This window comes from Protopterus annectens, chromosome 6.part0 (assembly GCF_019279795.1).
Source record: "Protopterus annectens isolate FY-2018-M chromosome 6.part0, PAN1.0, whole genome shotgun sequence".
Taxonomy (NCBI): domain Eukaryota; kingdom Metazoa; phylum Chordata; order Ceratodontiformes; family Protopteridae; genus Protopterus; species Protopterus annectens.
The window spans coordinates 1950408611-1950421762 of record NC_056737.1 but is presented as its reverse complement, the minus strand read 5'-3'; the positions used below and the strand labels follow the sequence as shown (position 1 = coordinate 1950421762).

Sequence of the window (13152 nt, the reverse complement as noted above, 5' to 3'; positions counted from 1 at the left end):
CAAACCAATTTGTTAGGAAAAATGCTTAGTAGAATGTATATCAGATAATTTTTTTTATCTAACAACGTAATCAATTTTCACTGTGCCCAGACAGAAAGCCAAATTATGATATTTCCACTGCACAATGTTTATACCATTGTGCTTTGTGAATTCAGGGAGATTCAAAGGTGTATACAATTACCATATTTAAACCTTACATTTCAGAAATGGACCCTTCCATACAACCACGGTGAAAGTAATCTCCTCCATCTATGTCAATGCCCTTCATTTACTGCAAAATGCCCTTCATTTACTGAAATAAAAGTTATATAGAGTTTATTTAGATAAATATCAGCATACACTCATGCTGTGTGGGCTTGCATCAGTATTTGCACACCAATTTATTAAATTTATTCCACAGAAAATAATGGTGGATGCCAAAAATTACTGAAAAAAATATCTACATTTACTTCTCTTTTGTTACATTCACTATATCCATGTCATCACAGCTGTGCCCAAGTCACACCAGCAATACAAATTGTGTATGCAAACCTTCAACTGCACGAGGAACCCCCATGGAACTGTTTGTGTACGTGCTCCTAGGAAATGTCCTTTTTAGCATTCATTTTTTAACTGTCTTCCCCTTAAGACTATCCAGTTTACTTTACAAGACCTAGCATTGCCTTCAACCCACTTCTGAATACAGCCTGAAGTCTTACACACTGACATGGATAAGAGAATAAGAGATTATAATATGTTCTTCATATAAATGGTCACAATACTCTTTAAATTTAACATACACTTAAGAAAACAATTTTTGTCAATAGATCAGTGTACTTGAGTTAACACTCAAAGTACAAATTCAGTCCAAGTACTTTAAAAAGTAAAAGCCAAAATGTGGATTGCTAAATAGTTTCATAGGTTGGTACTAGGCTATCGGCCCTAGGGCCTATACAAGCCTAGCCATAACAATTCCCTGGCTATTTCTTCCCACACTATTTACTTCCCTGGACCCCTGTCTAGCAGGGCGACTGATGTGATCCCCGGGGTGAATTTCCTTTCTCCCGTCCAATCATCAAGGTTCTTTTTGAAGAGGGCCAAAGAGGCGCTCTGCTTGACATGTATGAGCAGTCTATTCCAGAGTCTGGGGAGTCTCTGGGTCAAGAACCTATCCCTCCAGCATGTTTAGTTTATTGTGATGACAAGGTTTAGATCCCTGGAGCATAAACCATAAAACTAATTACTCTGGTTCTTGTACTTTGTTTTACTTGAATGTTTTACTGTTAAATGGGATACACATCCCTTCTTAATGGCATAGTTTATTCTACCACAGAAATTTCTTTTATACTTGCATGCTACTCATCTGTTCAGACTTTCTTCAGATATGCTATATTCTGACTATGTAAAATTAGAAAAAAAACAGCAACAGGGCTACTACATTCAGATGCTGAACTGATGTTAGAAATAACGCCAGTAAAGATTCTTGTCTTATTTGCCCAAAATGTGGAAAAATAAAGTGACACTGATTGTCACAGAGGTAGAGACAATCCAGGTGAAGAAGACCATCAGCTGACCATTCAAATGTCATATTCCTAGAGTCAGAATGCATTTCATTCTGTGTTCACTGATAGCAAAGTTGTTGAATCTAATAAGAAAATAAAGAAAGATAACAAATGAAGATTGTGTTTAATACCTTCCAACTGTTTCTCTAAGTCTGAGATTCACATTTCTTGGAAAATTAATTTGCTCCAAGGTATGGCAATTTTGAAATTGGTATTATAATTCAGGGGGTTGGTAGGTGCAGATGGGCTCCCCTCCCACCACACACAAAAAAACAAGTTTAAAGTTGAAGAGTGATGATCAATATCAGCTATTTTCTGTATTTTCCATATTTTAATAACAACACATATCAAAGGAAAAAAAACTTCACGGTTACATTTAACTGTATGAATGCATGCTTAGTAATGTATGTCAGCAGCTAACTGACTACTACTTTGATATATATCTTCACATTTTACACAAAACATGTAGCAATGAGGAGGGTGAAGATTATCACTAACAGTTTATAGACAACATCTGCAAATGTAAATATTCTACAGAAAATCTACAACGTATCCTGAGCAAATAACTTCTTCAAACGACACTTCCTGGATTTGTGGATTATACAGCTAATAAGACTACAGAATAAGAGCCAGAACTGTGGACTAATAGTCAACAATGCCACAAAAGATAGCCTAAAATGTACAACTTCAAGAGACATGGGGTTAGTTTCCAAACAGGTCTGAAATCCAAAAGAAGCTACTCTCGAGGCAAAGTACTGCCCAGGCTTGCAACGGTTAGAAAAATATAGCCGACTCCAGTGGAAGGCTTATGCATTTTCTCGTGTAATGTATGCTAATGAGGAATCATACAAGCTTTCATAGATGGTCCCCCATTGCTAGTCCTAATTCCAAATGAATTGGGGGAAATCACTGCCAAAAGCTTGGGTACAAGTGCAAACTGAAAGAGCATTCCTTTATAGTCAGGTGTGCACAATTGTAAACACTCCTCATCAAGTCATTTTAGCCCCAACAGTAAAATATGTGCCTACATTACTCAAGGTAGGTTGTCAAGCTGTAAATGTAATTCAGCACTTTGGGTTTAAAGGGTACAATTTTATATAGACTGTATTATCATATATTAATGTTTTCTATGTTCTATGCAGTACCTCACACACTGCTACTAATGCACATATGGATGTTGTACCTGGCTTTGCTTTTTCTTATTCTTCCTGTTCTTTTATTGGTCCAACATCACTCTTCCCACCCATTTTCCTACTGCTTAATGATTCTTCGTGTTCTTTTATTGGTCCAACATCACTCTTCCCACCCATTTTCCTACTGCTTAATGATTCTTCGTGTTCTTTTATTGGTCCAACATCTCTCTTCCCACCCATTTTCCTACTGCTTACTGATTCTTCGTGTTCTTTTACTGGTCCAACATCTCTCTTCCCACCCATTTTCCTACTGCTTAATGATTCTTCGTGTTCTTTTATTGGTCCAACATCACTCTTCCCACCCATTTTCCTACTGCTTAATGACATCTTTATTTCCTTTACCATCAACTGCAATGCATGTCTAACTACTACTAAAGGCGTAGCATGCAGCAGTAATTTTCAATTATATCCCAAAAACTAGTTTAGACTTTGAAGCTCTTTCACTCCCAGAGTGTTGAAGAATGTCAACAGAATTTAAATCTCAAGTACTTCTATGTAGATACTAAAACAGTAGATATACTGTACCACAAACTCAGACATTATTCTAGTATAACACCAACTGCATTATGACCCTCAGCATGCGTGGTCACTAGCACCAGACCCTCTCTGTGTACCTTATCCCTGTATCTTGTCAGGCCTCGTCCTCCACCACTTAACCTAATGGGGTGGCATGCCTTTGGTATCTGCCACATAGCATGTGCTGTATTGATATTTTTGGCTACTTTTGAGAATTCCCTGGTCTGCTTCAGACAATGCTAGGAACCACCATCCAGAGATAATGCTGTTCAATGACACAGAATGTTATGGAGTCACATTACCTGTACTGAGCAGTTGCAGCACTATTGGGTCAGAGAAGGTGATGCAAGATCTGAGCTTTGTACAATGCCATATCCCTCATCCCCTACTAATACATGAGGGGCATACCACTTGTATAGTTCAAGGCAGAAATTACATCTTGGCAGACAGCTTTTCTTTTACTGCCCTAAACCTTTTGCAACTCAACCATAAAACATTCAGGACTTCAGAAAACGAATGCTTTGAAGTACACTGTAGTAGCCTACTCTGATAGGATGTCAATGACGGTATACGCATGGAAGGAAGCATTCCTTACTTTGCTTGACCAAAACAAAATAATGTATCACTCAACATCCACCGCGTCTTTTAGTCTACTTTATGTTATAGATTTTTGGTTCTGCTGACAGACATTCATTTCTTTTCACTGTTTACATCTCTTGCCTGTCTGTTTCTGAGCTTATGCTATTTTACTTGTTGGGTTCTTTCAGTTTCTCAAAGTATCAAACAAACTACTCAAAATATGCACTACAGTTTTAAAATTAAAAAAGAAGGTCTTCCCACTGGAGCAAATAATAATTATTGTTTCATCTACTAAGCAATGTGATTTTCTAACCCTTAGCAAGTGTTTTCTCCAAAGCATTCATCCCTTGGATCATTAGGTAACCGACTTTCTAGACAGTCTATCCTATCCAGGCAGTCAGTATGCCTGACAGAACATGCCAGTAGAACTCCCAGCTCTGTGATACTGGGAATTAAAAAGCCTTAACTGCAACCCTTGTAACACAGACTTCAACTTGTTCCCCAGCTACTAAAGGAACCTACATGGGAGGATATGAGGGAGCAGCTGTAAGCAGCTCACCCATCCTTAGAAAGTGGTTCACTCTGTTATAATTCCAGCACCCTTTTTGAAAAATGTGCACATCATGCAGCAGAGAGACTAAGAATGTTTATACATATAATATATATATATATATATATATATATATATATATATATATATAAAACATCACACACACACACACACAGACACACACAGACACAGACACACACAGACACACAGACACACAGACGCACAGACACACACACACAGACACACACACAGACACACACACAGACACACACACAGACACACACACACACACACACTAGGCTTTTTGCTAGGCCACGTCAATTCAGTAGTCCTTCACACACATGCAGCAGTCAGTACATGCACCACAGCTCTTGCTTTGGCAAATAAGCACATCAGCTGCAGGGGGAAAAGTTACGCTCAGAAAAAAATCCCTGATGGCTGCCTAGATGACAGGTTCCCCAAAGATTGTCTCTTACTCTGTTAAGGAAGAGGATGAGAACAAATGGGCATGACTGGAAGTAGGGGAGGGCTAGATGGCTGTTAGGCACAATGGTAGTAAAAAGAATAAAAATGTTAAACATTCATTCTGCTGGTTTATGGTGACGTTTGCAATTTTTAAGTGCAGCCCAGCTGCACATGTATAATTCAAAAATACAAGTGTTTGCACTTCTTTCCTGAAATTATTCGTTATATTATCCACCAAGATCCAACCAGATCAACCAAATCCATTGTTTTTCGTAAACTAGTGAACTATTTATTGTACCCTAAGCCATGTCAAACCCAGCCAAATGCATTATTTTTGGCAACTTGGGAAACAAGTGTAGCTTTAATTCAAACATAAAGTCATTATAAATAGATACTATTTAATGAAGCCCATTGCCTCTCTTACAATATCCTTCTACCACTAGCCTCAACCCATTAAAAACTATCAAACTTTGCATTAATCCACTACTGTGGCTCAGAATTCTATCAGCTACCATTTCTATAAAGTACGAATTTACAATTTCTGATTTAAATTTTCCCTTTAAAATAATCATGTCACATTCTTCTTCCCTTCTATTTTTTTTAATAATACTCCACTCTCCATATCTTTGCCTGTGAATTCAAATCATATTCTAAGGCTACTACATTTCTTTTTTCACAAGACAAATAATTGGCTATTAACCTCTGCTGTCTAAACATGTCATTCCCTAAATAATTCTATTTGCTGTTGTCTGTGGTACCTTTATCATCTTTTCAGCCATCCTGACACAACAGCCTCCAAAATGGCATACAGTACTCAAGAGGGCACTAACATGAAGTCTTGTATAGTCATAATACATCAAATGTCCGAGTACCACTACCTGGTAATTTATTTGTGACTTGTAAGCATTCCACATATTCTCTAGTCTTTACATATGTATTGAAACAAATCCACATTGTACAATCTAATTACCAAATTTCTTCATCCAAAATTCACAATGCTGCAACTCCTTCCAGTAAACCTCTTGCTGTCAGTCTCTGGACCTCTACAATAATTTATATCACCGCCCATTGACATGGTGTATCAGGCAGTGATATACACCTACACAAGAAGTAATTTTCTTTAGTATGCAAGCAGCCCTGCCACCCCTCCCACCACACACACACAGACACACACACACACACACACACACACACACACACACACACACACACACACACACACACACACACACACACACACAAACCCTGGTCAGAAAAGCAATATTCATTAACACCATATCCCTCAATATAATGTAATGTAAAGCGACTTTCTACAGTGCACTGGAATTTTGGTCAGGCGCCTTGGGCTCCTATTACCCAACTTTTACAGAATAAGACCAATAGCTGTGTTGCAGTAAAATAATTTCTATATTTTTTCAAATATATTTCTTAAATATACTCAGCCCTTTTAGCCAATGAATACACATCCAAAGATAATTTGCATTTACCAATCTTGTGTAAGGAAGTAGAGGATAGTTTCTTAAATTCTCAAGACTGTGTAAGAGGTGATCATTCACCCATTCTCTGCCTCGCCAGCTGTTCCACTGAAAATGCAGATCACTTGCACAACACAAGAGAAAACGAACGTGTCCAGAGGTAAAAGACCCACTCATTCTAAACAGAGTACTACTGCAAGTGCAGGTAGCTTCACAAAGAGTTAATTAGTTGCCAATACGCTGAACTGATACTATAGCAAAAACAGAGACCGATTTTCCCAGCCATTCTGCAAAAGTTTGTCATTACAGTAAAACACTTTATTCGGGGGGGGGGGGGGACTGTGTATCTTACGGTTATTTTGCTACCACAACAGCGTAAAAAAATGACTTCTAACATGATAACTTTTTTTTTTTTTTTTTTTTTTTGCGCTGTGCTGTGGAAGTTTTGCTCAAACTTTGGTGAAGGGGTGGATATGTGAGACCCTCGCCTGCATGCAGACTTTTCAACACAACTAAAATTATTTACATAGTTCCATAGATTTCCATTTATTGCATTCCAAAAATGCCATTTTATTAACTGTCCCTCAGTTCTGTTTTTCATTTCTTCATTTAAGTCATTAGGGATTATAATGGGGCTTTCTTCTGGGACCTAGACGCCTGTAAAGGTACGCTTTGTAAAGTCAGCAAGACACCTGTTACATCACATTTCTCAAGCAACAATAAATTCATTATCAGAGACCTGGAACTTCAGGTGCACTATTGTGCGCCCCGCGCTCACACTGCTCCGTTTGTCAAACTGCAGTCTGAATTTTTAAAATCAAACAGGGATGTCATCTTAAATATCGTAAGAAAGTCACGCTGTTTACTGCCATACAGAAGTGCTAATCGATCACCCACCTGTAGGGGTTTCAGGAAGTATTGGGCTCCATTGCAATATGCTGCGAGTCAGGACAACATCACAGCTTCTCTTCTTAATTTCAAATATACCCCTGCAGATCTGCTCCTCAGGTTTCACTTCCTCCATGCCGGTTTCGCGCTCACCTATTTTCTGGGGTGCACTCGTTTCATGTTTGTCCCCTGCAGACAGCTGAGGTAATGAAACAGCTCGCTTATCAGGTCGTGCGGAAAGAGATGCAACCCCTGGCTGTTGTTGCTGCATGTGTAGGCTTCTCTCAGTCGAAGCATTTAGTAGGGTTATAGAGCGCCGGGGAGCTTCGGACATAGTTGCAAAACAACCTTTTAACTTCATAAGGATATGAAGGGTTAAATGCACAGTTAAATGATGCTTGTACTTTGCCCGGCCTAGCAACAAAATCCACAGATTGTGGAAACAGTGTTTAATCCAGGATTAGATTTGTAAACCTGATGCAACTAGCTCCACCCCTTGCAACTTCCCGAGCTCGGCCCCAGTAATGAGATGGCAATACAACTCACTTGTCCACCCTTTCAATTCCAGTCCACTGAGTCCTATCCAGTGTTTACCAGCTCTAGCAGCCACATTACATCTCGTTTCCCTCTTATGTTGAACTGATCTCAAGTAGGAGTAATGCTGAGGGCAACCTAGGCTCAATGTAAAATGCTAACAATCTCAAAGGAATGGGACAGTTCAAATGGCATGACAGGAAAACAAAAGGATGCTACAGACAGTTCTGATCGCATGGTGTCCACAACTGTGTGCCGTTTAACAGTGCTTACTACTTTTCGATAAGTACTCAAGCAGCCAATACATAATTCACATGGCAATGTGTTATTATTAGTTACATGTTTCTTTAATGTGCTTACTGATACTATGTTATGTAATTGTAATATGCCCAGCACGCGCTCACACAAGAAAACACGCGCTCGCATACAAAAATGCTCGCGTGTATTTATTTATATTAAAATATACATCATCTTAAAAAAGGTCTAGTCTGCCAAATAAGGACAAAATACCTGTTTCACTGGTGGTTACATCTGTTAAAAGCCTTGCAGTCTGTAATACCATCATATACCTCTCAATTGTACAGTTTTATGCAGAATGTCCAGATTTTTGACTCATATTGTTGGTCTATTTTTCATAAAATTGTGTGTTTTCCGGCAAATTAGTGGCAAATCATTAAAGCATGTTAGAAAACGAGTTGCAGACTTCATACCCTTCAGAAAAGCCATGCTAATGCCAAACCTGTTATTCTATCAACTTTCTAAGTTAGTAAGAACAATATTTAAAAATTGTCCCTATTTTTGGACCTTTGCCCCACTTTTATTAATGGCTTTGTCCAGATTTCTTGCTGTAAGAGGTTGAGAGGTATGGTCATACCATTCATGATTACATTACGTGGAACCGTACCTCTCAACTGTCTAGATTTTTGCCTCATATTTTTCATCTGTTCCTCATAAAATTTATGATTTTCTGGAAATCACTGGGATGATCTGAGCTTTTAAGTCACTAAATAATGAAGTACATTTCTGTTTCGGACTTCATATCCTTCAGAAAAATACATACGAAGACAGATCCTGTTATTTTAGCAACTTTCTAAGTTTATAAGTGCTATATTTAAAATTTGTCCTTATTTTTGGTCCCCCCCCCCATTCTGTCAGGCTTTGTCCAGATTTTTTTGTGTTACGAGGTTGAAAAGTATGAATCAGTCCACATACATCAATTTGGTTTTACTTTATTGCTGTCACTGTTTTGCTTTGCTTTACTGATCGCATTGTGTTATTTCATAATGTTTGGCCTGTATGCACTTGTCACTAGAGCTCATTCAATGGGGATGACTGCCTTGTCAGAGCACTGCTGTATTCTGCTACTGCTGAAACTGCGGACACCCAATGTACTGGATTCAGTAACTGTAAATAGTTCGCTATATGGATCCAGCAGTAAAACACTGAAGTGCACTTATCGAAGTTAAACAGTTATGTTGTACTTTTCTGAAACATAAATTAATGCGATTGGAGGGGGGTATCTGTACACAGGGATTCTTCTTGTAGTTTTCCTGAGTATGCCCCATTATGCTGCTTCATAAGTAGGATTTTAAAGAGAGGGTGCTTAACTCATCCATGGCCTTGCAAAAATAAGCTATTCACATTTCATTCATCAAGCAGAGACAATATGCATTTCTGGTTCCTTTATTACCACTGTGATTTCATAATGAAACAACTTCAACATTATATAACCTCTGCATAACTTCTAATTTATGCCAATATCTAGAAACCTGCCATAGTGAAACCTCTCCCTCCTCAAGAAAAAAAAAATCTTTTCCATCCTTCCTACCATGGATCCATTGTGATCTTTTCACTTCTGCAAAGTTTCTTAAATAGTTTAGCAACTTCCTAAATCATTCCTTCAGCCCCTCACTCCATACATCCCACCCTCACTTGATTATACCCCTATTTTCTTTCTTTACACAGATTTTATCCACTGTGGTGGTGGTGCTGTGGTAGCGTTGTCACCTCACAGTAAGACGCTGTCCCGTTCGATTCTCAGCTAGAGCGTCTTCTGCGTGGAGACATGTGTGAATGGGCATGCCTTCGTTGAAGGTTGTGCGTCAGGGCTGGCAACTTGGCATGTAAAAATCCACTGCCAAGCATTAGCGGACTGGAGTTCCGCTGTGGCGACCCCTAACTGGGAAAAGCCGAAAGACACAAGCAAACACAGATTTTTATCCAAAGACATCTTGACACTACTGCAACAAATGCGTGACATCTAGAAAACTACCAAAGTCAAACCTCATCCCAAACAGCTTATCCCACTATTGACCCATTTCCATCCTTCCAGCCCTAATCAAAATCTTTGAGAAAATAATTGTCCAACAACTTTCACACTACATCAGCCAATGCCACCTACAACCTCACAAGCAACATCAGTTTTAGTCAGATCAGAACACATCCATTGTGCTTTGATTTCTCTCAGATGACATTCTTATGGGAATGGACAATATATATATATATATATATATATATATATATATATATATATACGGACACAATTTTATTTTTTTAGAGCTGTCCTTTATAGAACTTACCAGAGCATATGACCTAGTCAACAACACCAATCTCACCACCTCTCTAAGTTAGGAGTCTGCTCAACACCACCCACTAGTTCCACAATTATCTCACCAACTGCATCTTCACTATCAGCTTTGTACCTCTACATCCCATACTACCCCTCTACTTAAATGTGCATCACAATGTTCCATTCTTACCTCTCTTCTCTTCTCAAGCTACATTAACAGACTTCCTCTTGACCTTGCTCACCTCCCTCTCCCATTACCAGCACACAATACGGTACTCTCGCCCATTACCAGCACACAATACGGTACTCTCTCCCATTACCAGCACACAATACGGTACTCTCTCCCATTACACGCATACAATATGGTACTCTCTCCCATTACCAGCACACAATACGGTACTCTCCCCCATTACACACATACAATATGGTACTCTCTCCCATTACACGCATAAAATATGGTACTCTACTGATCTAACCCCTCTGTCTCCATCCCCCAACAGGATCTGCACTCAGACTTTTATTTCCTCATCCAGTGGAATGAGAACAAAATTATTATAAACTTGTCAGGAACCATGTTTACTTCACAAACCAATATTACAATTGTACCCTTCTGTAGTAGGGTCCATCTTTTAAGTACCTCAGATTATGGCTAGACCCATCTTTGTCCTTCAGCACTCATAGGTTCATAGTTTAGTACTAAGCTAACTACCCTTGTGAGCCATTTTAAGCCTAGCTAATTATCTCTTGTGAGATTCAAACCCTGCACCTTGTGTTTGTAAGGCAAACATTTTAGCCATTAAGCCATCCTCCCAACCCCTTTTGGAGGACAGTCATAAAAAATTACCTTCCTCCTCTTTTTGGAATGTAAAATTTCCCCTTTCTCTCCCATGCTGCCAGAACAGCCAAAGGAAGGGTATTCTGCTCCTTCATGAAGAACATGGATTTTCTCTATTTGCATCTGCTGCTGTTAAATGTTTTATCACCATGCAATCCATATCAAATCAAATTTCTTGCTTTATCTTTCACTCCCCTAGAAATTAATATTTTTATTTATTTATCTTACATTTGTTGACTGGGATAGTCTGACTGGATATATGTCCATTTTCAGCGGAGGCCCGGGGAGAAAAGCTCCAAGATAATAATACACATTGAACATTTAGGAAATGCTAGTTTCAAGCAGTTTACAGTCATAAGCAATACCAGCATTTAGCACATATAGTACTAACTTACTATAAAACACTTTAGAAAACATAACATTATTTTCAAAGTTATATATACATAACATTACATTCAGGTTTAAGACACAGTTATACAAGTGACCCTTCCTGAAATGGTGTAGTAGAAAAAAGTTAGAAGTAGTTGAAGGTAAGGCACCTAAGTAATAGAGAGGTCACTAGGCGGGGTTAGTGCAAAGACATAACCAATGAGTTTTGAAGTATTTCTTGAGTTTGTTTTTGAATTGAGTTAGTGAATGTTCTAGGGTCAAGTCAGCTGGGAGTCTGTTCCATGTTTTTCCAACAGAGTTAGCAAACAGAGAGTCCCCAGCTGAGTAGTTGAATTTGTATGTTTGAACTAGGAATCTAGTGGATGATCACAGTGGCTGGGTGCTGGAGTAGGTGCTGATAATATTTTTTAGTGCAGGTGTATTTTCTGATTGGTAAAGTACTTTATATACCACTATTAGCTGGTTGAACTGCAGTAGGCTAGGCAGTTCAAGCCATCCTAGGGGATTTAGGTTGTGACAGTGGTGTGTCCGGTAGGCTGCGCCAGTAGCAAATCTGGCAATGTGGTTATAGCAGGATGATAGTTTATTAAGATCTGTTTTGCTTAAGTTGGAGAATAGAGGTGAGGCATAGAGAAGAGTTGATAGTAGATGGAAATGGGCAACTAGAGTTCTAGCAAGTGGGGTAAGAAAAGTACAGCCTAGCAGTACTGCAATAATGCCGTGGCCAGAGCGTTCACTTTGCAAGCAGTCATTCCTGGTTTGATTCTTACTGTAGTAAATTCCAGTTTGCCGGGCAGCGCCTGTTAGCTAGGGTATAACTATTCCCAGCTCCACAAAGTCTACTCTTCAATTTTTCCCGTGGAACTAGACAAACTTTCAACGTAAGCACTCAAACCATTCACTTCTCATACCGGCACTTGCTCAAAACTCATAGCAAGCACTAATAAACCTTAGCACTAGACCCCCCCCCCCCATGCTGTAGAGAAGGACAAGGCTCTCTATTCGACCTTACCAGCCAATCAGTAAAACAGTTCACTGTACCTATCCATGGATGTCCAAAGGGCAGTTTCAGGTGTACTCTCTGGTCCAATTGGTGAATCTGGGCATTTTGAGGCAATGTTACAATTGCCTCATGTACACAGACAACCCTCTCCTCCTTCCACCAAACACTAATACATGCGAGAGATGCAATTAAATAGCCAAATTGGAGGCTAAGCTCTCTCAATCCAAGACTGGACCAGGCAGTCAAGAGGAGAAGGGAATTACTTGCATCACACCACCAGTCTCACAAAGACCTATGAAACCAGCACCGGCAAAAAACACACATAAATACATAAAAACATACTCGGAGGCTCTAAATAAAAAACTGCAGAAGCAACAGAGACCTCCAAAGCAGACATCCAAGCAACCTCCACCCCCCAACACAAACCATGAAACACAAACTTCACAAAACCAGTGTGACACACAATCATAGCCCTTAAGGCAAAATAACATAGCCAACACACTAGTAATAGGTGACTCTATAGTCAGGCACACTGATGTCCCACTCACTAAGCTGAACAAGGAGAAGGTTACTGTTAGCTGCCTGTCGGGTGTCAGGATCCGACACATAACACA

The 13152-nt window shown here is 39.2% G+C and overlaps 1 protein-coding gene across 1 annotated transcript in view; it reads right to left on the bottom strand.

Moving 5' to 3' along the window:
• CERKL (ceramide kinase like) overlaps positions 1–7748 on the bottom strand; it is a 1924967-nt gene extending 1917219 nt beyond the window's left edge. Inside the window, exon 1 of the mRNA XM_044073713.1 lies at positions 7217–7748. Coding sequence (XP_043929648.1) covers positions 7217–7568 — 352 coding nt within the window. The 5' untranslated portion in view covers positions 7569–7748. The remainder of the gene's footprint in view (positions 1–7216) is intronic.
• Positions 7749–13152: the final 5404 nt, after the last annotated feature.